Here is a 26,053-nt window from a genome sequence, read left to right as displayed (position 1 = left end):
CCACCCTTCTCAGGCACTGTTTCCATCACCTCTCGCTTCTTCCACTGTTCTGCCTTTATTGCCCAGGTTTCTCTACCATACAGTAGTACTGGTTGCACCACCTTCTTGTGCACCTTACTTTTCAGTTTCTTTGGCATCATTCTGTCAGATTACACCTGAGACTCTGCCATATGGCTGCAGCCCCTCAGATTCTAAATTTGACCTATTCATTCTGACTTCCCTTCTCCTCAACCACAACCTCCTAGATACTTAGATATGTTTACCTGTTCCACTGTTTTCCCTTCTATCTCTATTCTCAGCGTCTCCTGATTTCCCCAATTTGCTGCTGTTGCCCCCATCTTATCTGTGCTTAGTTTCATCCCGTGTACCCTCAGTTTTGCATTCCATTCTCCTGCCCTTTGCTGAAGTTCTAGCTCAGTCATCCTGTAATGCCACATTGTCTGCATACTGCATCTTTGATCGTTCCCTCCGACCTGTTTGCTAATGTAGTCCATCACCAGTATGAACAGCAGTGGGCTTAGCTGAACCCTGGTGTACACCCACTCCCATGGGAATCCCTGTGTGTGGCCAAACACTGTTCGTACTAGAGTCATTGGGCCCTTGTATGTAGCGGGTACTAGTTCCACCAATGTTTCTGGGACTTCAGACCACCACAGTACTGCCCAGATCTGCTTTCTTGGGACCTTGTTATATGCTTTCTCCAAGTCTAGGAATACCTAGTTGGAGACTCTCCTATTCTCCAGCTTCTCAGATATCTGTCTTACTACAAACATAGGTTCTATTGTGCTGCATCCTAATCTGAACGGCTCATTTTGCATCTTACTTTTTACTGTTGAGTAGGATGGGAAATAAGCAGTTCAGATCAGGATTTGCACAGCAGTGTCCTGGAAAAGAATAGTCCTGGTGTTGCAGGCCTTTCAAGATGCTTTTCCCACTGTGATGATTGAGATTCCAGTGGGCAATGTATCTGTAGTCTTGTACAACAGCAAACAGGATTTTGTCCTGTATGTCGAGAAGCAATGAGTGTGTTTAATGGGTGATCATCTCTTCCACTTTTTCATGGCAGCGCACATACTGGGGAAAATCTACATAAGTAAATGGAAGAGATTTTCACTTCTGGCCCTGAAGAGAGATTTGGACTCCCTTTTCTGCCCCAGTCCCCATTCTCTGAATTTTTAGCTTCCATTTGTAATGAAGGCTAGTTTCTGTACTATTTAAGTACAGTTGGCTGCCATTTCCAACTTCCATTCAGGTGCAAGTAATTCTTCTTTGGCCTCTTCTCAGTTGTACAAGGCTTTTCTGAAAGGCATCTTCTTTCTTAGGCCTGCATTATAAGACCCTGTTCCTACATGGTCTGACCCAAAATCGCTTTGAACCATTAGCTAAGAAAGATCTTAAATTCTTGTCCTGGAAAACTATATTTCTAGTTGCTATTATGTCTGCTAGATGAAATCTGAATTCCAGGCTCTTTACTGCTTATCTTGTTGCCTAGTTTTTCATAAGGATAGGGTCTCCTTGTGTACCAGTTTGTTTTTTACCTATGGCAGCTTCTGACACGAACATTAATCAAGTTGTTAACCTCCCGGTTTTCTTCCCAAAATTTTCTAATAAAGGTGAGTACATGCTCTATCTTTTGGTTGTGCACAGACAGCTTTAATTTTGTCTTCATTGGACCAAAGATTTCAGGAAAACTGACCAATCCCTTACCAGCCTCAGTAAGAAGCTGAGTTCCCTCAAAATCATGTTATGGTGGTGGTTTTGTCCTTTAAACCTTGCCTGAAAAAAGCACTATAGGGGGTGGCAAGAGCTTTAGCCAGTAACTTGAATCCCAGCGGAGGGCTACCCACTGTTCATCTAGCTGTGGACTCTGTCCCCTCAGTTAAGAAATGAATGAAAATGACATCAGATACAGAAGTTATATACTCTGTATAGCAATGCATCTGTGTTGTCCATTTTATTTCTCAGATTCCTGCCCTCCTAGCCCCCTTCCCTTTCTTCCTCTAGAGACCTAAAGGACTCTGTTAGCAACAGTGTTACTGGTTTGTGCTTCAGTTTTATCTGTATTGTTTCTACCCTATAAATCTTTTTATAGTATAAGCCATGTATTACTGGGGGCAGCAAACTTGATCTGAGGAATGGTAGGTTAGTGGGGCATTATGTGTAAAGGGGGGAGCTCAAGAATTGGATCTGTGAATTTGGAAACAGTGGCAGAATTAGATCCAAGGTTAGATCAGTGATCCATCAGTTGAAGAATGAAAGTGGACAACACAGATGCATCTTTATAGTGAGTATATATAACTTTTGCTTAGTAATTCTATTTTGGCCAAGGCAGCATTGGTTCCTTCTCTTTTTTTTATTTTTTTTTCCCCTAGACTGGGAAAAGTACTACAAACTGCCACAACATGCAGACCTAATCACTCAACAGAAGGGGTTACTACTACACCCCCAATCTGTTATTCATAAACCTAACTATGCATGATGGGGAGGTTCATAATGTTACCCTGCTGCAGTCATCACACTTGGGTTATCCTGTCGTCAGGAGGTCCCGCAGTCGGCCAGATTTCCAAAGTCTTGGTCCGACGTTGGTTGCTGTCACCTCATCCCTGACGTCAATGCGCCAGGGGTACATATATTGCAACCAACGCCATTTTCTTCAGTCTTTCTTGCCGCGCGGTGCCCGAAGCAGAAGCAGTTCGCAAGTGCCGGTCGGCCGACTCCTGAGATATTCGAATTTCAGACCGAAGTCTTCTATAAAGCGAAGTACCCCATTGGGGAAACTTTTCTTGCCTCTGACCGATGTCAGAAAAAGTTAACAATTGTATTTCTTGTGGGAAGCAAATACCTCATAAGGATTTTCATTCTTATTGCATACCTTGCCTAGGCCCAGATCACGACGTCACTTGTCGTTTTTGTGCTAGGTTTAATAAGCGTACTATTAAAAGACGATTTGATTTCGCACATCACTATTTTGGTAGAAAATTTAACTGTAACATGCTTTCGGAGCTACAGACTACCGGCGTGCACAAAAAATGCAGGGACAAGGACCGACAGCCCAGACCTAAGCCCGATTCCAAGGCCTCGGTTGATCTGGTCTCTGTTCTCCGGTTATCAGTGAGGCTCCGACACAGTCCCTGGCTACCGCAGTTCTGGAACCCGAGACCGCTACGGATATTTTGACGGAATGTACTAGGCCGACGCAGCCTTTTACTTCAGGCCCTTCCGACGATTTACCTTCTAAGGACGTCGGTGCTTCTGAAACGCCATAGGTTTCTGAGGGAGTTTTCAGACCGACTCTCACAGTCAAAACGTTTTCCAAGTCTAAGACTCCTTCTAAAGCTAAAAAGACTACACTTCAGTCTCCTGTTCAAGGCCCTATGCCTAAGAAACAGATGCTCAAAATGGCTGAAGATTTGATTTCTCTTATCAGGGGTTCACAGCCTCCTCCTGACAAAAGGCCTAGACAAGAGGAAGATTCTGCTTCTGAGCAGCTTTCTATTTCTTCGGATTCCTCTGAGGACCAAGACTATTCTTACTCTCCTTATGAAGATTCTGATGCTGATGACTCTATTCTCTCAGCTTCCCCTCCTGAAGACTACTCTTTTGGGGAAACTTTACACACTGAGGGAACATTTTCACTGGTAAGGTCAGGATTACTCTGATTCCAAGAAAAGGCTCAGAGTTTTTTACTCCCCCAACACAGACCTCTAGCCATCCCACCTGTTTGGACATTGTGGATGATGTCCATTTAGAATCCAGTTTCAACCCAGACTCTCTACCTCCTGCTCCGGCTAAGCCTGACAGATACTACAGAGTACCTGATTCCCACAAATTTCTTTACAAGAGCCCAGTAGTTGACCCAGAGAACATCTCCCAGGGTCCCAAGGGGGCTAAGGCTTCCATGGCTAAAAACCCAGTACCTTCTTGAGAGGGACTCAAGAGCACTAGACAGGTGGGAGAAAAAGGTTTACACCTCAGCCGCATTAGCTATGAGAGCACTAAATTGTCAATTTCATATGCTTAAGTATCAGCAATTTCTAATCTGTTAAAACAAAAGATAACCTCCCTCCCTCCCTCAACAATCTGAATTGAAAGAAGTACAGGATTTGTTGCACGCCACCAAGCAGGTGGGCAAACATACCTTACAATGTGGGTTTGATTCTTTGGAGGCCTCCTGCAGAGCAGCTGTCACTGGATCAGTTATACATAGGCATGCCTGGTTAAAGGAACAAAGTCTGCCTGATCATGTTAAAGCAAAACTACTAGATGCTCCCTTACAGCAGGATGTTCTTTTTAGAGTTAAAGCAGAAGTGAAAAAACACACTGAATCCCCTTGGGTCTTGGGAAGCTTACAACTCTCACCAATCTGCTGAAAACACAGGAGCGTTGAATTTGTAGAAAAAGATGATGTTTATTCTAAAATAGCAATACATAGAGTTTAGCACTTTCACTCAAAAATGAGCTTCATCAGAACTAAACCAAATAGAAACTGTTTCACTTATATAAACTTTTTGGCACCAACATACATTCAAAAGTTTTTTAAAGTGACATACACAATTAAAACCTGCTACAACTAAAACTTAACCATTTATAACATGAATATACTATCGTTGTTCCCCACACTTACTTTGGTTTGAAAATCAAACTAATATAATGTTATAAAAATATAAAATAGTTTAAGTGCCAATATATACCACAAATTTGCAACCATGACATCATACATATTACAATCTATACACAAAACATTACAGTATCAGCTAAGCAGTATATAAAGGATTATATCAAGATCCACACGAATGTTAACTACTGAATCACAACATATATTTGATACTAATTGCATCATTTAATCCTGGCTCATGTGCCGCATCTGTATAAAGTTGCCACCAAGCTTCCTTGTATAATAACTGTTCTTTATAGTTTCCACCCCTGGTATGTATATAGACATGATCAATAATTCCAAATTTAAATGCATGTCTCTCATCATGTTGTTTGATATGCCTATATAAGGCATTATTCTCGTTTTTTGTTTTAATACTGTACAGATGGGAATATATTCGTTTATTAAACTTTTGCTCCGTTTTGCCTATGTAGAAACATGGACACCATCCACACTTGGCCAAATACACCACCCGTCTGGTGTTACAATTACCTTGTTTGAATCTTATAATAGAATGGTTAACATTTTCCAACCTGATTTTCTCTTCTAAAATATTAATGCACTGATGACAAGTGCCACATTTGGTTGTGTGTTTCACTATCCTTTTGTTATTATCTATCCTACGCTCTAATAATATCTTTAAATTGTTCGCCATCTTATAAACAAAGTTTGGTGCTGTACCCAAAATGTGTACTAAACTATCATCTGCCTGAATAATACTCCAATTATGGGTAATGATGTTTCTTATTTTGCCTACATGTGGTCCATATTCAACTACACATACCTTACCACATTTTACTGGAGGCTGTGGAAGTACATTAGAAGTTACTGAATTTGAATTTATTCCATAAATCAATTCGCCTAAAAGCGGCTTGTATTTCTTTCCCCATTCTTTTAATGAACCTGATGAGATTTTAGTTAAAATTTTTCTATCGTAACCTCTATTGATGAATAGATCTGTAATGTAAGATACTTCATCCAGCATATCATATAAATTGGAAGCCATTCTAATGGCTCGAATAATCTGCCCTTTATATATATATTGCTAAACCTCCTTCTTGGGTGATTGCTTGTATATTCGAGATAATTGTTGGAAAAAGTATTTTTCCTATGTAATTTAGACTCTAAACATTTGTCACCTTTAAAGACCAACGTATCGAAGTATGCCAATCCTTTATGGTCACTAACGTATGTAAATTTCAGATATTCACTACTGGAGTTAATGTATAACAGGAACTCGTTCAATAATTCCTTTGTGCCTTCCCAAAGTATATAGATGTCATCCAAAAACCTCGAGTAATACCTAATGTGTTGGTAATATTTACTAGTAAACACATAGGACTCCTTCCAGTCAAGCATGACTAAATTGGCAAATATGGGAGCACAAGCTGCTCCCATGGCAACACCTCTAGATTGTTTGAAGCATTCACCCTCATATTCGATGTAATTGTGCTCTAATACTAATGACATCAATTCCATTACTAAACATATGTTTTCCCATGAAAGGCCACTATATTTTCTTAAACTATTGTGAAACGCGGTCAAACCTGCGTCTTTGGGGATGCAAGAAAATAATTCAATGACATCCACCGTGACAAACAACAAATCTTCTTTCCAGACATTAATAAGAGTATTTTCTCAAACTCCCAAGAGTCCTTGACCATGTGAGGAATGATGATGTATACATATTTTAAATAATTATCAATCAAACTGCCCATAGGGAAAGTTTTAGAACGACTCCCTGAAATAATGGGTCTGAACGGAGGATCCGATGTCTCTATGAATTTTGGGAATGCCAATAATCCTAGCCAAAATCGGATACTCCACTTTGATATATCCATATATATCATCTGATATCCTATGGTCAATCAAAAATTCCTCTATATGATAGCCTATCTGACGGTATGCAATCTGTATCTCATTATGAGATACTATTTGATAGTTCTGCGTGTTATACAAAATGTCATGTATTTTGCTGGAATAATCTGTGTTGTCATAAATTACTATCTCACCCCCTTTGTCCGGTTTCATAATGCGGATAGATTTATTTTTTCGTAGTTCCTCTAGAAAAACATTCTCTTCAGTAGTAAGATTGTACCTCAATTTGCTAGCTGAAATCTTATTAAATAATTTATATAAGTGCCTGGTGACAACTTTGTTAAAAACAGCCACCGTAGGGTGCATAGGTGGAATAAACTTACTTTTCTTTTTTAATGACTTCCTATAGCTAATGGCATTGTTGCTGGGTGTAGATGTATCTTCTGTATCTTTATTAAACAATACAGCTAAATTGAGTTTACGTGTATATTTCTTAAATTCCAATAAGGTGTCCACTAATCTAGGTTGGGTGGTTGGAATAAATTTCATACCCTTAGACAGTAATTTAAAATGTGTTTTGTGAATTTCCATATCCGTATAATTATAAATATTGAAATTCTGACAGGAAAATATATGTTCATCTCTAATAATAACTTGTTCCTTCCTTACCTCTCTTTTGATATTCAAAATATTTTGTGTCGTGTTACCCTCTGCATAACTCTTAGCATAAATTGCCTTAGAAGGTCTAAATAAATCGAGAAAAGTATTAGGAACTAAATCGTTATTGTCTTTAACTACCCTGAAATCTATAATCATAGAATCAAGGGGTGGTGATGGTGGAGTAATTAATATTGATGTCTGTAATTGTACTCCTCCCACCTCCTCTGTCTTTGGGCAACTTTATACAAATGCGGCACATGAGCCAGGATTAAATGATGCAATTAGTATCAAATATATGTTGTGATTCAGTAGTTAACATTCGTGTGGATCTTGATATAATCCTTTATATACTGCTTAGCTGATACTGTAATGTTTTGTGTATAGATTGTAATATGTATGATGTCATGGTTGCAAATTTGTGGTATATATTGGCACTTAAACTATTTTATATTTTTATAACATTATATTAGTTTGATTTTCAAACCAAAGTAAGTGTAGGGAACAACGATGGTATATTCATGTTATAAATGATAGTTTTAGTTGTAGCAGGTTTTAATTGTGTATGTCACTTTAAAAAACTTTTTGAATGTATGTTGGCGCCAAAAAGTTTATTTAAGTGAAACTGTTTCTATTTGGTTTAGTTCTGATGAAGCTCATTTTTTGAGTGAAAGCGCTAAACTCTATGTATTGCTATTTTAGAATAAACATCATCTTTTTCTACAAATTCAACGCTCCTGTGTTTTCAGCAGATTGGTGAGAGTTGTAAGCTTCCCAAGACCCGAGGGGATTCAGTGTGTTTTTTCACTTCTGTTGTTTGTACACGCTGATTTTTTGGTTGCTGTTTCCATTTGTTTGTACCCCATAAAGTTAAAGCAGAAGAAGTTTTAAAGAAAATGGAAGATAAGGCGAAATCAATGCAGACAGTCAAAGATTTCCTACAAGTACAACCCCCTCACTTCAGCAGAAACTGTCCAACAAAAAAATTGGTCCTTTCCAGCCACTGACAGACCTCAGAGGGGTAAATACAGGCGCCCAAGGGGCAGAGGACAACCACAAGCCCAGTATAAACCTCGCCAATGGGGCACTCCAACCCAGAAGGGAGGAGAAGACAGGTCTCAACCCACCAGAAGGCAAACTCAATGACTTGCACCTCAACTGGCCAAACAAAGCTCTCTTGTCAGCCCCCTTGGGGAAAAACTAGCACTTTTTGCAGACAACTGGCACATGGTCACAAAGGACAAATGGGTCCTAGACATAATTTTACGAGGATACAGATTCCACTTTCACACCTTGCCAATGAAAAGAGGAATGCCAAACCTGCCACAAAATCAAAGGGCAGAGGCTCAAACAAATTACAGCTCTCATGGCCATGAGAGCCATTCATCGGATACTGACTCAAGAGCAAGGCCAAGGATTTTACTCAAGGCTCTTTCTAGTACCCAGAAAGGACAATGCTTGGAGACCAGTTCTGGACCTTTCAATTCTAAACACAAGTCCCAAAATTCAAGATGCGAACACTACAGCAGCTGCTTCCCATGTTGGGCAAGGAAGCATGGCTGGTAACGTTGGACCTCAAGGAGGCATATCTGCATGTCCCTATCGGACAAAGTTGCAGAAGATACCTCCGTTTCATTGCAGGTTCAACCCATTATCAATTCTCTGCACTGCCCTGTGGTTTGTCTACTGCGCCCAGAGCTTTCACAAAATGCCTGGCAGTAATTGCATACTGCAGACAAAGAGGAATTCAGATATATCCATACCTGGGCGACTGCCTCATCCAAGCAGAAAGAAAAGACATTCTCTTACATCTGGCTTTTGTGAAGCATCTACTATATTGTCTGGGGTACACAGTAAACGAAAAGAAGTCAAAACTAGTACCCTCACAAAAAAATGATATTCCTGGGTGCCAGCTTGGACACAACGGCCCAGAAGGCTTATCTTACACCAGACAAGCAACTACAACTGACTCAATATTTCAAGACAATGGCAACAAAGACCCAATTAACTGCAAGAAAAATTCTGCAGGCTTTGGGCTTCATGGCATCTTGCATTCTGACAATACCATTTGCAAAACTGCATATGAGGAAATTACAGTGGTACCTAAAAAGCGTATGGTCTCAGCACAGCCACAGCTTGGACACAGTGATATCTCATTCCCTGCCTTCAACAGGAATTTCTATGGTGGGCACAGGCATGTCACCTCAACAAGGGTCAGCCTTTCACCTTGCCCCCAGCCAGGCAAACTATCACAACAGATACTTCAGACTATGCCTGGGGGGCACACATGGCAGGGCAATGCATTCAAGGCCTATGGACTGCAGAACAAAGAAAACTGCACATAAATCAAAAAGAGATGCTAGCTGTACAGAAAGCTCTGACAGCCTTCAAGGTTTGGGAGGGTGGCCTAATGGTTAAGGTGTTTGCCTTGCAAGCACAAGGTGCAGGGTTTGAGTCTCACAAGGGATAATTGTCTAGGCTTAAAATGGCTCACAAGGGCAGTTAGCTTAGTACTAATCTATGAACCTATGATCTACTACATCCAGGACAACTTGCAAATAAAGACAGACAACACCACAGTAATGTGGTACGTAAACAAGGGGGCACACATTCCTACCCTCTGTGCAGGCAAGCAATAATCTTATGGAACACAGCTCTGGCCTACCAAGTCCAGTTACAAGCTCAATTCCTGCCAGGACAGAAAAACACATTGGCAGACGACCTAAGCAGAAACATCAAAGATCCCCACGAGTGGAAACTAGACCCACAAATATTTACAATGATAACTCAAAAATGGGGCCTACCAAATATAGACCTGTTTGCCAGTCCTCAAAACTACCAACTGACAAAATTTTGTACAAGGACATTCCATCATCAAGCTTGGAAAGTGGACGTTCTCTCCTTCAGCTGGAAAAACCTGACAGCATATGCCTTTCCTCCATTACCTCTTCTCACAAAGGTTCTTTTGAAGGTCAAAAAGGAGAAACCTCGACTGATTCTCATAGCCCCAGACTGGCCACGCCAGCACTGGTACCCGCTGTTGAAGAATATGGCTCACAGCCCACCATGGATATTGCCTCAAATACCTCATTTGTTCACGCAGCAAAACAGATTCTACACAGCCAGCTAAAAACCTTAAACCTGTCTGCATGGCAAATCTATTCAACATCCAACCAGCCCCTCTTTCACAAGCAGTTCTGGATGTTATTCTGAAAGCCAGGAGGCCAAGCACCAGGAAGGCTTACTCGGACAAATGGAAAAGGTTTTCTGCCTGGAACCAAGCTAAAGGCCAAGACACAACTCAGCCTCATATGCCTCACATTCTGCAGTATTTAGCTGAGATGTTGCACAAAGGACTTTCCTTCTCCTCAATTAAAATCCATGCTTCAGCTATTTCAGCTCACTACGACACAAATCCACCTTTATTTTCACATCCTCTTCTAAGGCAGTTCCTCAGAGGTACAAAAAACATTAGACCACCTAGAAGAGCTCCTACACCAACATGGGACCTCAACTTTGTTCTGGAAAAACTAACGTTACCTCCCTTTGAACCAGCTTTCTCTGCAGACCTTCAGTTCCTATCTTGGAAGACTGCCCTGCTCCTGGCAATAACTTCTGCTAGGAGAGTCTCAGAATTACAGGCACTAATGGCAGTGGAACCTTTCCTCATTTTTCATCAAGACAGAGTTTCTCTATGAACTAATCCTTCCTTCATGCCTAAGGTGGTTTCCGGTGTAGCTTTAAATTAAACCATCCACCTACCCACTTTCTTCCCCAATCCACAGAACAAAGGTGAGAGACTCTTGCATTCCTTGGACATTCACAGGCAGCTTCGTTACTACTTGGACAAAACTAAGGCTTTCAGAAAAACTGACCAGCTTTTTGTATCCTATGCTACAGCTTCTCAAGTCAGGGCTATATCCAAACAAACCATTTCTAAATGGATAGGCCATTGCATACGGTTCTGTTATACCCATCATGGGAAACCAGTTCCTCCTACCATTATATCCCACTCTACCAGGGCAACAGCTGCCTCTACAGCCTTTCTCAGGGGGGTTCCTACCAAGGAAATTTTAGAAGCTGCAACTTGGAGTTCTGTACACACCTTCACCAAACACCATCACTTACCTCTTTATTTTAAGTCCAGGGCGGGCTTCGCCGCTGCAGTTCTGCAGGGCTTCATTGCCTCCACTAACCCTCTATACCTCCACCCTACCTTGGGTTGGGACTCAACCCAAGTGTGATGACTGCAGCAGGGTAACACGATGAACATAGTACAGTTTTGTACCTACCGTAAATGTAGATGTTCGAGTGTTCACCCTGCTGCAGTCCAGGTTACCCTCCCTCCAGCCCCTCTGATCTACTGGCTAAATCTCTGCTATGCCTTACTGATGTATTTGCTTATAGCTGAAGGGGTTTTGTGTTTGTACAGTGTTCACACCATTTGGTACTGATTTTGATCACCTTTTTGAGGGCACCTGACATCTGGGGCAAGAAAAACTGAAGAAAATGGCATCGGTTGCAATATATGTACCCCTGGCGCACTGACGTCAGGGATGAGGCGACAGCAACCGATGTCGGACCAAGACTTTGGAAATCCAGCTGACTGTGGGACCGCCTGACGACAGGATAACCCAAGTGTGATGACTGCAGCAGGGTGAACACTCTTAACATCTACATTTATGGTAGGTACAAGACTGTATTTTTGATTTTTTTTTTACAGGCACCATTTTTCTGAGGATGCAATTAAGGTTCTCCAAGAAGTCAGGAAATCCACTACTTGAAAATTTTGTATAGCGAGTGGAAGAAATTCTCATATTGGTGCCAAAGAAATGGACAGGACCCCAACCAATCAGAAGTACCTTCATTCTGAAATATCTGTGAGGTGTTGCATACAACTCTGGCCTATTCCTAGAGAGTCCACTTGCCAGCCATCTGTGTTTGCTTGCCTTTCACTGTCCCACTTACGCCCAGATCTGAGGTCAAGCTGTTCCTTTTAAAAGTGTACTGCGTCTGAGACCCCCTAGAAAGCTCACTACTGCTACTTGGAACCTCATCTTTGTGCTGGATAAGCTGACTTTGTCTCCTTTTAAATGGGCAACATCAACAAACCTCATATTCTGTACCTGGAAACTACCCTTCTGGCCACATTCATCTAGGATAATTTTGGAGCTTCAGGGACTTTGGCCATTCCCCTTTATTTTTCAGAGGGTGACCATCCGGACTAATCTTCATTTAAGCCTAAAGTAGTGAACGAGCTGACTCTGGCCATAAAACTATTTAACTCCTTCCCCAACCCACAGAATCATTGGGAAAAGGATGCCACATTATCTTGATCTTCCCAGGCAGCTAAGATTTTGTTTGGAGAAAACGAAATACATTTGAAAATCTGATCAACTGTTTCTTTCTTGGATTCTTAAGTTGGGCCAGCCAGTGTCTAAGCAAACACTTGCAAGTTGGATCTGTAAGGCCCTCATTTTGTTCTGTACATGCAAAGTCTTTGCCGTCATGTTCTCGAGCTCAGTCTACCAGAACAATAGCAACCTCTGGAGCTTTCTACAAAGTGAATGCCAGGTCCATTCTGGATGTTACCACCTCACTTATTTACCAACCACTGAAAAACACTAGAACCCCGTGGGTGCTTCTTGCCACTTCATATTGTGCCACTTCTAGTTGACCAGTCTTGTGTGTCTGGGGTCTTCAGGATGCTGGTTTGGAGATGGTCTGAGAAATTGTGCTTGTTTGTCCACCTGTATACACTTAACTCTCTTTTTTTGAGCTGATGTCAGTGTTCGATGTAAAGCTTTGGTTATCCAGCCAGATGACAGCAGTGATAACCCATATGTTAGAAATGCTCTAACAGTGATCAGTAGGACATCTACTGTGATGGTAAGTTCTTACACAACAGTACTTTCTGCTTCAGCACATAATGGTTGGGATTATGCTGCACCAGCTGATACCAAAAGAGAGGGAATGTTGTTGTAGACATTTTTATGTTGCCCAGCAAAAAAAAAAAAAAAAAAACATAGCAGTACTTTGGAGATTTCTGCTTACAAGTGGCCTTTCTAGTTAAATAGCAGCTTCCAGGGTGATTAACTGATCTGTATATAGCAGCAGTAGTTATGGGAAAGTTTAAAGCAAAGTAATTTGTTTTTCCATCTTCACTAGTTTGGTCTTTGGTTGTGGTAGCATGCCTTTGTTTTAGGATTTTTAGTTTGTAAAAGTACGTAATAAAATAAAACTTATTTTGAGCCACTCATGTTACTGCCTAGACCCTGTATCCTTTTAATAGGAGTAGCAGTTGAAAAGGAAGAGCAAGCTCATGGGGGGGGTAAGGGGGGGGATGCATGTAGAGGATCCATTGAATAAGGACAAAAGCTCAGTTTGAGTGCAGGTGGTCAGATGTGTGTTTGGAGTCAGTACCACCAGTAACTGCTTGTTTTGTATGGGGTTGGGGCACTTGAAAATACACAGTTATTTTTTTATAAAATGAGATTTTATATGCTGTTTTTATAGAAAAACCTGCCATTGCGCCGCCTGTTTTTGTATTCCAGAAGGATAAAGCACAAAAGGTGAGTCCTAAAATGCTTAGTTCGTACATATTAATTTACATTTTACAATTTTACAGCAGTATTTTTGTATGCGCAAGTGTAAAGTTTACATGAGTGTCTTTTAAAGAAGTATATTTGATTTTTGCAACTTCCCTGGTTTTCTCTCTGAAAGTTGAGCCCCATCCTTTTCCTAATCATTGCTCCCCTTTTTCCATAGCCAGGTAAGAGGCCTCAAGGATGCAGGTGTTTTGAGATTTTCACAGCATTTCTCCACCAAGGGCTCTTTCAGTGATATGGTCTTATTAGTGGGTAATGAATAAGTGTGAAAGTCGTCATGGGCTGTCTTCCTTTGGGGAGTTCTGTTAACTTCTCTTGTTTACTGGCAGGTAAACGTGTAGTGCTGGCTTTTACTTGCCATTGGTGCAGGTATGCATTTCTGCTTGCCTACTGTGCCAGGATAGTATAGTGTCAGACTAGTGCTCCACCTTTTCTGAGTGGACTTGAAGGCCTGCAGTTTAGTTAACAGATTTCACTTTGACTTGTAGTGACCCTTGCAGTTGAGGTGGGTAAGCTTATATCTGCTGTTCAGTTCTATACTGTGCTGGACTGTCTTTCTGCTCTGGCTGCTAATTAGGCTGGGGTTAACTTTGGCTACAATTGAGGCTTTAGTAAAGCTATCCACATTTTGGACTGTTTTAAATTTTGGTGCTATACAATGTGAGTTTGTATTTCTGAAAACATGTCACATTTGGATTTTGAAGAGTAACTTAATTTGTGAAAAAGCATTGGGTGTATTAGCATTTAAATATCCACTTCAGAACAATTTCCACTTAATTTAATGCTTGGGTGTGCATCGACTAAATCTGCACAAGTTTGTTTTTGTGCATGATTATGAACATTTTTTTCATGTACAATTCAGTTTAGATTACTGTTATACACAGGTAAGTCATTGAAATTAGTTTTAACCACCTTTCCGTTCTCTTGGTTGTGAAACTAACGTGTTCCATGTTTTGCACTTCATAATTTTTTAGGGTTTCTGGTACTTGGAACTAATTCTATAATGTGTTTTTAACCTGTTCACCTTTGTGTGTTAAAATGAAATTGTACACCAGGATTTAGGTAATATGTTTCTTGTAAATCAGACTTTCCTCATAGAAATAAGACCAGTGGATAGACAAACGTGCACACACACATACATACAATGGGGGCGTTACTGTGAGTATTCTAATGTTGCAGTATTCTCACATGTGGGATCCTCTGCCTCAGGCGACCTGAACGTCCGGCTCATATACAGAACCTTAGCCTGGCTGTTGTAAGGTGCATGGGTCGTCGCACACGGAGGATAAACCGTGGCCCATAAATGTGATGTCAGAGCTCTTCTCTGCCGCAGTTCAACGTCAGCTTGCTCGTTCAGCTCCGTGCTTGTGACTACTATAAAAGACAAGTACCCTGTTGGGGAATGTTACCTTTTTTGCTAAGGTTAGGTTGCTGTTTAAATATTTCTTGGCTGATTCCATCCATGCCATTTAGGAAGGGAAAATATAAGTGCAGTTGGCAAATCCCGCACAGACTGCCATGACCTCTGCTTGGTTTTGCTTAGGGCCGTCCCACGACTGTAAAGCATGTACAGTCTACCAGTCGTTTGTTCCTAAAGCACTACGCAGCCATCTTGCAGCCCTTAAACTCTTTGTAGAAAACCAGTGTCTGAAAGGCCTAGCCCTCTGTATGGAGCCAGAACAGTTTGTCGCAGCAGAGCCGCTTAAGAAGGTGGCCAAGGTATCTAGGCCTGATGCTGCACCTCAGAGTATTAATGTCCTGCCAGCTTCCAGTCTAGGGGCTGAGGAACATCCGATAGGGCTGGTGGCTTCGGGTACCATTTCGGAAGTCACCTTTGTTTCTGCAGCCTGTGCATCCGTGGAGTTATTTGTGACAGTCTCCAATGTTGGGGGGGGGGGGGCAGGCTGCCCTGAAAGGCCACTGTTACTATCAGTCTCCGAGGAAGGCACTCCTACTTCAGGCCTGACATCGCATCCCAGGCCTTCTCAGCGAGGACCAAAGTCTCCTTCCCTCAAGAGGAAGCAGAAGACAAAGCATTTATCTTCCCCAGCAGATCAGCCAGACTGGCAGGCATTCTGTGTCCTTTTTTCAGGCCTTTATAGCCTTAAGGCCTACTGCTTCGCAAACACCTTCCCTTCCAACTTTAAATCCCAGGCCTGCCTCTACTGGCCCTATTACACTTTCTCATACTGAAGAGAAAGACTCTTCCTTCTCTTCTGATGAGTCCCTCTCCTACACCATACAGTTGGATTCACTGTGGAATACTGCTCTCCGGATGAGAATTCCTTGGAAAGGGATTCTCCTCCTGAGGAGATTGCTTTGGGAAGACCATCTCCAAAACGAGGGAATATTTTAAATAGGACTGTACTCAAATGAGTGTAGTACAGAAGAGATATTTTGAACTTCTGCAGAGGGAGTCCCCCTGTCCCTCTGCTATCCCTCTTGTAATATCAGCATACTTGTATGCCTATGCATCGCAAAGCCCAGAATCACAGCTACCATAGGTTCATACTAGGCTATCTGCCCAAGGGCATTTATAAGCCTAGCCCATAGTTATTTGGCTTTCGCCACCCCTTTAGTTTGAATAAAACTATGCCTATTATTTTGCTGTGCCTCTGTCAAGCAGTGACACTGAAGTAATCCCTGGGGTATATCTGATCCCCATCCATTGGTCAAGATTCCTCTTGAACAAGGCCAGCGAGGTGCTCTGCCTCACATGTACCGGGATTTTGTTCCACAGCATAGGGAGTCTCTGGGTGATGAATCTGTCCCTCCAGCATGTTCTATTAATAACCGTGTCAAGGTTTAAGTCTCATGCCCTTGTGGTTCTGAGGGACCTAGATTTTTTGAGGTGAAGCATATTCATCAAATCTGGGTTTGACATGGCCTTATATGTCAGGCACAGGTCACCTCTGAGCAAGCGGTATGAGACTGAATAGAGCTGGAGTTCTTTCAGTCGGGCAACATAAGACATATTTTTGAGACCCTTTATCCTTTTGGTGAGGAACTTTTGGGGCCTTTCCAGCTGCTGCAGGTGTCGGGTCAGATACATTCCGAATGGGGCATTGTACTCAATCATAGGTCTAATGAGTGATGAGTACAGGGGGACGATGACCTCCCTTGATCTAGATGTGAATCCCTTCATGATCAGGTGGGCAATGTAGAAGGTTTTCCTAACTACTTTAGCAACGTGAGTGTCAAACGAAAGGCTACTGTCAACCTGGGTCCCCAGATCCCTGATGACTTCTTCTGTGCTCAGTGGATTGCCACCTATATGGTAGCTAGGGGTAACCTTGTTTTTCCAGAAGGGTATGACTATGCATTTCTTGGCATTTAACTTTAGGCCATGGCTCTGGCACCAGTTATCCGTTTCTGTGAGGCCCTTCTGAAGGATATCTGTGTCAGATGTGTTTTCGACTATGGCGCCCAGTTTGCAGTCATCTGCAAACTTTGTCAGCCATAACCCTCCTGTGTTTGCTTGTACTTCAGAAAAGTAGATGCGAACAAGAGTGGACCCAGGACTGAGCCCTGTGGGACACCACTTGTGACAGGCTTTGAGTCTGACATGGCTCCAGCAACTCTGACCCTGTGGGTTCTGTCACTTAGCCAGTTTGCAACCCATCTTGTAATGTATGGGTTTACATTCAAGCTGATGAGTTTTTCGATGATACCTGAGTGGGGTATTGTGTCGAAGGCCTTTGCCAGTTCAAGGTAGGCTGTATGGACTGCCTTTCCCTCATCAATGGCCTTGGTGACTGTCTTGAAAAAGTCAACCAAGTTTAAAAGGCATGATCTGCCTTTGACAAAGCCAAACTGGGTTGGATCCAAAGTCTGCAAGTTCCCTATGTCTTTATTTATGAGTTCCATTATGATCCTCTCCATGGCTTTGCAGATAAGGCTTGTCAAGCTAATGGGACTGTAATTTCCAGGGTCGGTGGAGGCACCGCCCTTGTGAAGTGGGACCACAGTAGCCGTGCGCCACTCCTTGGGTACGTATCCTGAGGTGAGGCTAAGATTAAACAGCTGTCCTAACTGCGGGTTTAATTCCTCATTGAGTTCATGGAGCACACAGCCGGGGACACCATCTGGTCCCATGGATGCTGCCCTAAAAAGACCTGACAGGTTCTACAAGGTGAGAAAAACTAAAGGTTGCTCACACTAAAGTAGTAAATAGAAAAAGTGCAAATGTGAGCACACCAACACAGCCAGCCAAGAAACAAATGTGAATGTGTTTTGTGAATTTATTCTTGTTTTGGATCTGATGAAGTGGTAACCCCATGAAAGCGCTAATCCTTGAAATAAAAACACCTTTTGGATTCTTTGGACTGTTTGTTTCTTGGCTAGCTGTCTAGGTTCTACAAGGTGCCTGATTTCAAATTTCCCATTAAACCACCAGTGGCAGACCCAACTGTGATTGCTGTCTCAGCAGACAATTTAGGCAGTTACCTCTCTTCTTCCTTGCCATCTGATAAAAAAACAGCAAGATGATGGACAGATTAGAAAAGATCTATACTTCCTCGACCCTGGCCTTTAGGGCCATCAATTACCAGACACACATGGTAAAGTACGCCTTAGACCTTGTCTCCTTGGCCTCAAATCTCTTCCCTTTATGCCCGATTCTCCAATAAAACTTCAGATTGCCTCAAAGTTATCCTTAGCAGCACAAGTTGCAAGGCATTCCATCAAGTGCAGCTTTGATGTTGCAGAAGCATCAGCTAGGTCAGCTGCATCTGCTTCTGTTGTACGTAGGTACTCCTGGCTAAGGCTGCAACCTCTGTCGGACTACTTCAAAAACAAAATCATGGCTGCCCCTTTTGATAGAAAGTTCCTTTTTAGTAAGTATTCTGCAAAACGTCTTAAAACTCTGCAAGAGAAAAGCAAACTCCTGGATCTTTGCCGTCTTTTTGTATCCCCAGTCCCCAAGTTCCATAGGAACTACCCATCTAAGCCAAGCTTTGTCAGAGAGGCATCCATACACCCTTCCTCCAAGCCAAGGAAAGGTGCCAGGAGACCTTCATCCTCTAGGACTAGCTCCTCTCACACTACCCCCAGATAGCCCTTTTCGGACAGACCTACAATGTGTGACTGGCTAAACACCGTGCATAGACTCACCTTTTCTGTCTGCCCCCCTGTGGCAACAAATCACCTCAGACACCAGGGTTCAATTGTGGAAAAAGGGTATTTTATGACTTAGCAGGAAAGACCTTCAAACTGCATTCCTTCCCTCCAAGAAACCAAATCTACCTCGTACTTCAGGTCATTCAGGATTTACTCATTCAAGGCACAATAAAGAGGGGTCCCTCCAGGACAAGAAAGTCAAGGTTTTTATTCCAGGTTCTTCCTGCTTCCAAAAAGATAGCCCATGGAGACCCATCGTGGACCTGTCTCTTCTAAATCCTTTCCTTTATGTACCTTCTGCATGCTATCCCTACAAACCCTTCTTCAACTTTTGACACCCATGCCTTCATGGCCACTTTGGACCTGAAAGAGGCATACCTTCACATCCCGATCCACCCAGACTTCCATAATGCCTGCATTTTGCTGTGCCAGCCTCTCATTCAGTTGACTGTCTTGCCCTTTGGCTTATTTACAGCACCAAGTGTATTTTCAAAGTGTCTAGCCCCAGTAGTAGCTTTCTGTAGAACAAAAGGCATACAGTTCTTACCGTACTTGGACGACCTCCTCATCCAGGCAGAGAAAGCAAGTACTCTACAGAGACTCTTCCAGTTCACCATTTCCCTCCTAGGAGATCTGGATTTCTCAGTGAATCTACTCAAGCCTGCCTTACACCCTCCCAAGACAAAATTTTCTTGCGTTGCAGAATAGACTGATGTTATGAAGGGCTTCCTCCCACCCGAAAAGGTCACTTGCCTGACCATTTTCTTTCAGAATTTACTACTAAACTGCATTTCAGCAAGGAATTTCTCCACCTACTAGGTCTGATGCCTGCCAGTCTCCCCATGCTGCCCCTTGCCAGACTACACATGAAGTTCCAGTGGTACTAGGAGAATGTCTGGGTCCCAACATGACCACCCCCTAGTCTTTCAGGTGCCCATCCTCCCTTGCCTGAAAAAAGAAATAAGATGATGGATTCAGCAAATTCACCTGAATCCAGCCAGGACTTCCTTTACAACCCCTTAGTCCTGTTCAGTGCATGTACACAGATGCCTCAGATCTTGGATGGGGGAGCCACTATGAATGGACTCTAGGTACAGTGTCAGTGGGAGCCTTGCTTCCAGAAAAAAACAGTGCAAGGGAAATGACTGCACTTCTCTTAGCCCTGAAGGCATACCTCTCTCTCCTACGTCCAGGTCCCCTCCACGTCTTCACAGACAACACCACAGTGCTGTGATACATCAACAAACAGGTCGGGACCAGGTCTTACTCTGCCGACTGTCCATGCAAGCATGGGTACTGGCCATTCAGTCCAAGGTAACTCTACAGGCAGTGTACATCCCATCACAGGAAAAAGATCAGGCAGCTGCCCTCTGCAAGTCATTCTCCCTAAATCATGAATGGATGTTGCACAGAGATGTCTTCCTAGATGTAGTCCATCAGTTGGGCACACCTTGCCTTCTCCCAGAACAGAATATTAAAGCTGTTCTGCTCAAGGTTCCACTCACCACAAGCTTTGAGAGTGGATGCCTTCTCAATTTCCTGGAAAGGGATGTTCCTGTATGCATTTTCCCCCCTTCCCTCTAATACAGAAGGTCCTGCTGAAAATTCAGCCGGACAAACCAAAAAATCTTGCTGGTAACTTCCTGTTGACTAAGGCAGCACTGGTTGCCCCTTCTATCATTAGCCAAGGGCAATCACCACAAGTTGCCTCACAAGGTGGACCTCATCACACAACAGAAGGGATCTGTCATCCACCCACACCTGCAAACCCTCAGTCTTAACCTGTGGGTGATAAACTTCTAATCCCTTTCAGACACTTACTCAGAGGGCGTGCTATCTGTCCTGCAGGAGGCTAGGAAACCTACTACTAGGAGATCCTGTTTATCAAAATGGAAAAGGTTCTCTGCCTGGTGTCTTCAAATGCAACTAGACCCCTTTCATGCAGATATACGTGTAGTTTTGGCCTTTGTGTGTGAGCTCCTAAAGTCTGAACTTCCATATTTTTCAATGAAAGTACATTTGTGTGCTATCTCAGCCTGTTTACCTCTCGCTCCACCTCTATTATCCAGATTACAGGTGAAGCTCTTTCTCAAGGGGGGGGGGGGGTTCCTGCGTATCAGACCACTGAGGAAACCCATTCCTCCTCCTTTGGACTTTAATTTCATTCTGGTGAAACTTACATACTATTCTCTTTGAAACAGCAACTTCTGCCACGTTAAAGATGTACACCTGGATAACTGTTTTGCTTGTAGTCCTTACTTCAGCCAGAAGAGTCTCAGAGCTACAAGCTCTCATGGCTTCTCCACCTTACCTCATTTTTCATAAAGATGGGGTCTCTCTCCATTCTTAACCCTTCATTCATGCCCTTAGTGGTCAGTGAACTGTCACTTAACCAATCTCTCCACTTACCCACCTTCTTTCCTTCACCACAGAATGACAGTGAGAGAGGTCTCCATTTCCTAGATGTTCACAGACAACTGTAGTTCTATCTGGATAAGACTAAGGACATCAGAAAGTCCAACCAGCTCTTAATCTTTTCACTCCAGGACCCTGAAGAAAGCTGTATCCAAACAGATCCTCTCCTCCTGGATCTCTAAACTATATCCTTCTGCTTCTCCTCCCACAGTAGAGAGTTACCCTACATGAGAGCCCACTCTTCCAGGGTTGTGGCCTCCTCTGGCGCCTTCTTGAAAGGCCTTGATTCCACCACCTTCCTAGAGGCAGGTACATGGACCTCTGTCCACACTTTCACTAAACGCTATAAATTAGATAACCTCTCCAGCAGGATTAGAAAAAGCCATCCTTCATGGCTTCTTGGAGACTGCTACTTCTTCCTCCATCCATTTATCTGGCTGAGCTTTGGTGCTCTCCCACAAGTGAAAATACTGCAACATTAGAATCGAAGGACTTTAATTAGTTGTGCAAAATCTTACCATAATCATAGATGTCCTTTTCTTTCATTTTGCAGTATTCCTTCCCCTCACTCCTACCCTCTATAGAACCTTTTCCCTTTCTGGATGGCATCTTTTCAGCTGACCTTAACTATATTGTCTGACTGGGTATTCACTTCTGAGGTCTCTGGATGCAGACGTCACATTTATGACCCATGGTTTATGGTCCCTGCATGTCACATCCCACGCACCTTACAGCAGCCATGCTAAACTTTTGTATATGAGCTAGACGTTTGGATTGCCTGAGGTGGAGGATCCCACATGTGAGAATACTGCAACATGGAAGAGAAGGACATCTATGGTTATGGTATGATTTTACACGACTAATCTTTTCTGTGTTAAGTGTGGAAATTGACAGCCCCTTTTAATTAAAAAAAAAAAAAAAAAAAAAAAAAGACAGATGCAACTACTGATTGATTACTGCTGCATAGAATGTAATGACTGGACAGCTTACAGAGCTTCAGGGGTACCTTCCATGCACCCAGACTGTTTTCTTCTCAGCTTGAGCTGTGTAAGAGGTTTTGGTGCCAAGCCCTTCAGAGCTTTGGTACTGCTGAAGAACACTCCTTTTATGGGCTTTTGAGGATCAACGGTCAGTGTATTGCTGGGCAGATGGGCTCCCTTTGGTGCTGGTGATGCCTACCACTCATTTTTATGACTGAAACTGAACTTTTTCTTTAAAATTAGATCTGATGCCATCTCTGTCGTCATTCATCACAAATGGGTCTTTTATCTGACCTCAGATCTGAGCCGGCAACTTCTTAGATGGATCCAGAGCTCAAGCTCCTCCCCTTCCCATAATCCCTTGCTACCTTCTAACCCTCGGATCATGTTTGCCACTGAAACGCTTCAGGTGTGGTCCAGGCTCAAGCTATCAGTTAGCAGATAAGTGCTTATTTTTCTTGGGATTTTGTTGCTCTTTGTATCTCTCTACTTTGTAGTTTCATTGGATTATCTTCCCTGCCGGTTCCTGAATTCTTAAATGTAGTTTAGCCCCCCCCCCCCCTTCTGGTGTCTACTGCTTCCTGCCCCTTTTCTTTGGGGTAGTTTAAAAAAAAAACACACACACACACACTCCCTTCCTTTTTTCTGGGGTTAGTGTATTTACAGCTGGTGTGCTTGGGTTTAGCATGGCTGAAAATCCCTCTGGGTTTAAAAGATGCTCCTTGTGCGGTCGGAAGATGCCATGTTCTGACTCGCACGAGGAGTGTCTGTATTGCTTGGGGTCGGCACACCTGGAGGTTAAATAAGACATCTGTGTCAGTCAACCCCAGTGCCCTCATGGAGTGCCACAATATGCTTTTATTGAGCGGCGTGGCTCAGGGTGGTCCCCTGCCAAGCCCTCACAGGAGTCAAAGAAGATGCCGCCTCCCTTGTGGGGAGGGGGGTGTGGGTCTTTTTCCTTTAAGAAGCCGAGGTTCTTGGATCGCAGGTCCACAGATAGAGTCCAGCCTCTTCAGCTTCAGATCCAAGATCTGCAGCTCTGAGAGCCTCTGTTCAGATCTCTGATGCCAAAGCCTCCGTGGAGCGGAGGCCTTCGGATCCGAGCAGGCATAAGCTGTCCCTGGATCTGCCAGTTTGTTGGATCCATCTGGCACATCCTCCAAAGCTTTGGATTGGACAGCACTGTCTGATCCCATTATGATTGAAAGTTCCCCTTCTTTGACCTCCAGGAAGTTTAATCTGACTTCTCTGGACCACAGGGCTGTGAGATCCAAGGTAAAATCTCCAGCAAGATGTGGCTACTCGTCAGCTTTGTGAAGATCCTCCAGAAGTCTCCTTCCCTCAGACATGGATAGGATGATTAGTTTCTTCAAGACCCAGATTGAGTTGTGCTTGCTGCCGTCCCCTGCCCATGTGACTAGGGAACCCTCCCCATCTGCAGGACTCCACACTCCTCTTCCAATCCAACAGGTTTTAGAATGTCAGGACCAGGGTATTTCAAGTGAAAGTCGGGTGTCTGCCATTCCCAGTTTCCCAACAATGTCAGGGTCCCTGGTTGGCTCTGCTCCTCTGCCCTTGGACCAGGTTGCGCCTTGCCTCCGAGGGGTTGGCATGAATTCCCTGAAGGTGGGTTCAGGTCCAGATTGCTTGGATCATTCCCTTCCCTTGGAGGCTTCTGCTCTGGACAGCTTCGGGCCGATATAGTCTGGGAGCTTCGATGCTACGTCGGGTCCCTTCTCCCTTCCCAAGTGGCCATGGCTGCTGGGGAGGGGGGAGCTTTGTCCAGCCCATCTGCCTTTTGGACGGTAGAGAGGACCTTAAGTCTGATAGATGTTCATCGTGTTTCACTGTTGCAGTCATTACACTTGGGTTATCCTGCTGGCAGGCTACACGCAGTTGGCCTGAATTCCAAAGTCCTGGTCCGGCGTCTGTTGCTGTTGCCTCTTCCTGACGTCAGTGCGCCAGGGGTATAAACAATGCAGCTGACGCCATTTTCTTCAGTCTTTCTTGCAGCACGGTGCCCGAAGCAAAAGCAGTTCGCAAGTGCCGGTTGGCAGACTCCTGAGATTTTCGAAATCGAATTTCAGATCCAAAGTCTTCAATAAAGCTAAGTACCCCGTTGAGGACACTTTTTTTTTTTTTTTTTTTTCTTGCTCCAGACTGATGTCAGAAAAAGTTAACAATTGTATTTCTTGTGGGAAGCAAATACCTCATAAGGATTTAACTCTTACTGTATTCTTTGCCTAGGCCCTGACCACGACGTTGCTAGTTGTCGGTTTTGTGCTAGATTTAACCAACGCACTATTAAGCGTCGGTACGATTTTGCTTTTCATTATTTTGGAAGAAAGTTTAACTACATAATGCCGTCGGAACAACAAATGACCGGAATTCATAAAAAATGCAAGGGTGAAGACAAGGACAAGCATCCGAGGTCCAAAACCGATGACTAAGCCTCTTCTAGGCCAGTCGCTGGTTCGCTGGTGCTCAGTGGGGCGCTTTCGCAGCCCTTGACTCCCGCTACCTTAGAGCCATAGGCTGCCTCCAACTCCCACGTGGAGACAGCTATGCCTCTGGATACTCAAGGTATTGGCCCTTTGGAAATTAATCCCTCAGATGGGTCCGGAGCCGCTGAGCAGGCATCGGCTTCTGAGGGAGTCTTCAGACCTACACAACTTTATATAAAGCCTACTTCAGCATCTAAGACAAAGTCTAAAACTGTTTTAAAGACAAGGAAACCAGTACAGCATTCTCCAGGACAGGCTTCTATGCCTAAGAAACAGATGCTCAAAATGGCCGAAGACCCTAATTACTTTGATCAGGGGTTCCCATCCCCCTCCTGATAAGAGGCCTAGGCAAGACACTGATTATTATTCCTCTGATCAGGTTTCCATTTCCTCTGATTTCTCTTCTGATCAGGGCTATTCTGTTCCTCCCTATGAGGATTCTGATGCTGAAGTTCTGTTCCTTCAGCTTCTCCTCCTGAGGACTATTATTTTGGGGAAACCCTGTATACCATGAGGGAGCATTTCCATTGGGAGAGCCAGGATTATTCCGATTCTAAGAAAAGACTTGGAGACTTTTTTACTTCCTCAGCACAGACCTCTTGCAATTTCCCCTGTTCTAGACATAGTAGATGATGTTTTTCAGAGTCCGGCCTGTCTCCAGACTCTCTACCTCCTGCCCCTGTTAAGCCGGGCAGGTACTACAGGGGCCCAGACTCCCATAAATTTCTTTACAAAAACCCTGCTGCGGATCCAGAAACTCTCACATTGTCCCAAAGGGGTCAAGGCTGCTTCTGCCAAAAACCCTGTCCCATCAGACAGAGATTCTAGGGCTTTGGACAGATGGGGGGAAAAAATTTACACTTCTGCTAACTTGGCTGTAAGGGCTTTAAATTGTCAGTTTCATATGCTCAAATATCAGCAATACTTAATGTCTTTGTTGAAACAAAAAATGTTGACAAATTCTAAATGTTCTGAGAACAAAGATTTGCAGGATGTTCGTGTTTCACTGTTGCAGTCAAACTTGGGTTATTCTGCTGGCAGGCGACCCGCAGGCGTCCCGAGTTCCAAAGTCTTGGGCCAGCGTCTGTTGCTGTCGCATCTTCCCTGACTTCAGTGCGTCAGGGTTATAAAAGTTGCAACAGACGCCATTTTCCCCAGTCTTTCTTGCTGCGCCGATGCCTGAAGCAAAAGCAGTTGGCAAGTGCCGGTTGGCCGACTCCTGAGATTTTCAAAATTGAGTTTCAGAACCGAAGTCTTCAATAAAGCTAAGTACCCAGTTGAGGAAACTTTTTCTTGCTC

The 26,053-nt window shown here is 43.4% G+C and overlaps 1 protein-coding gene across 1 annotated transcript in view; it reads left to right on the top strand.

Annotated features, from left to right (window-relative positions):
• The window catches only part of RANBP3 (RAN binding protein 3), a 2,163,070-nt gene that overhangs the window by 190,695 nt on the left and 1,946,322 nt on the right, over nt 1–26,053 (top strand). The window contains exon 2 of the mRNA XM_044054814.1: nt 13,646–13,701. Within this exon, the coding sequence (XP_043910749.1) occupies nt 13,646–13,701 (56 nt within the window). The remainder of the gene's footprint in view (nt 1–13,645; nt 13,702–26,053) is intronic.

Source organism: Protopterus annectens, chromosome 13.part0, assembly GCF_019279795.1.
Source record: "Protopterus annectens isolate FY-2018-M chromosome 13.part0, PAN1.0, whole genome shotgun sequence".
Lineage (NCBI taxonomy): Eukaryota > Metazoa > Chordata > Ceratodontiformes > Protopteridae > Protopterus > Protopterus annectens.
Note: the sequence above shows the minus strand (reverse complement) of the source record. Positions and strands in the feature narration are given on the sequence as shown.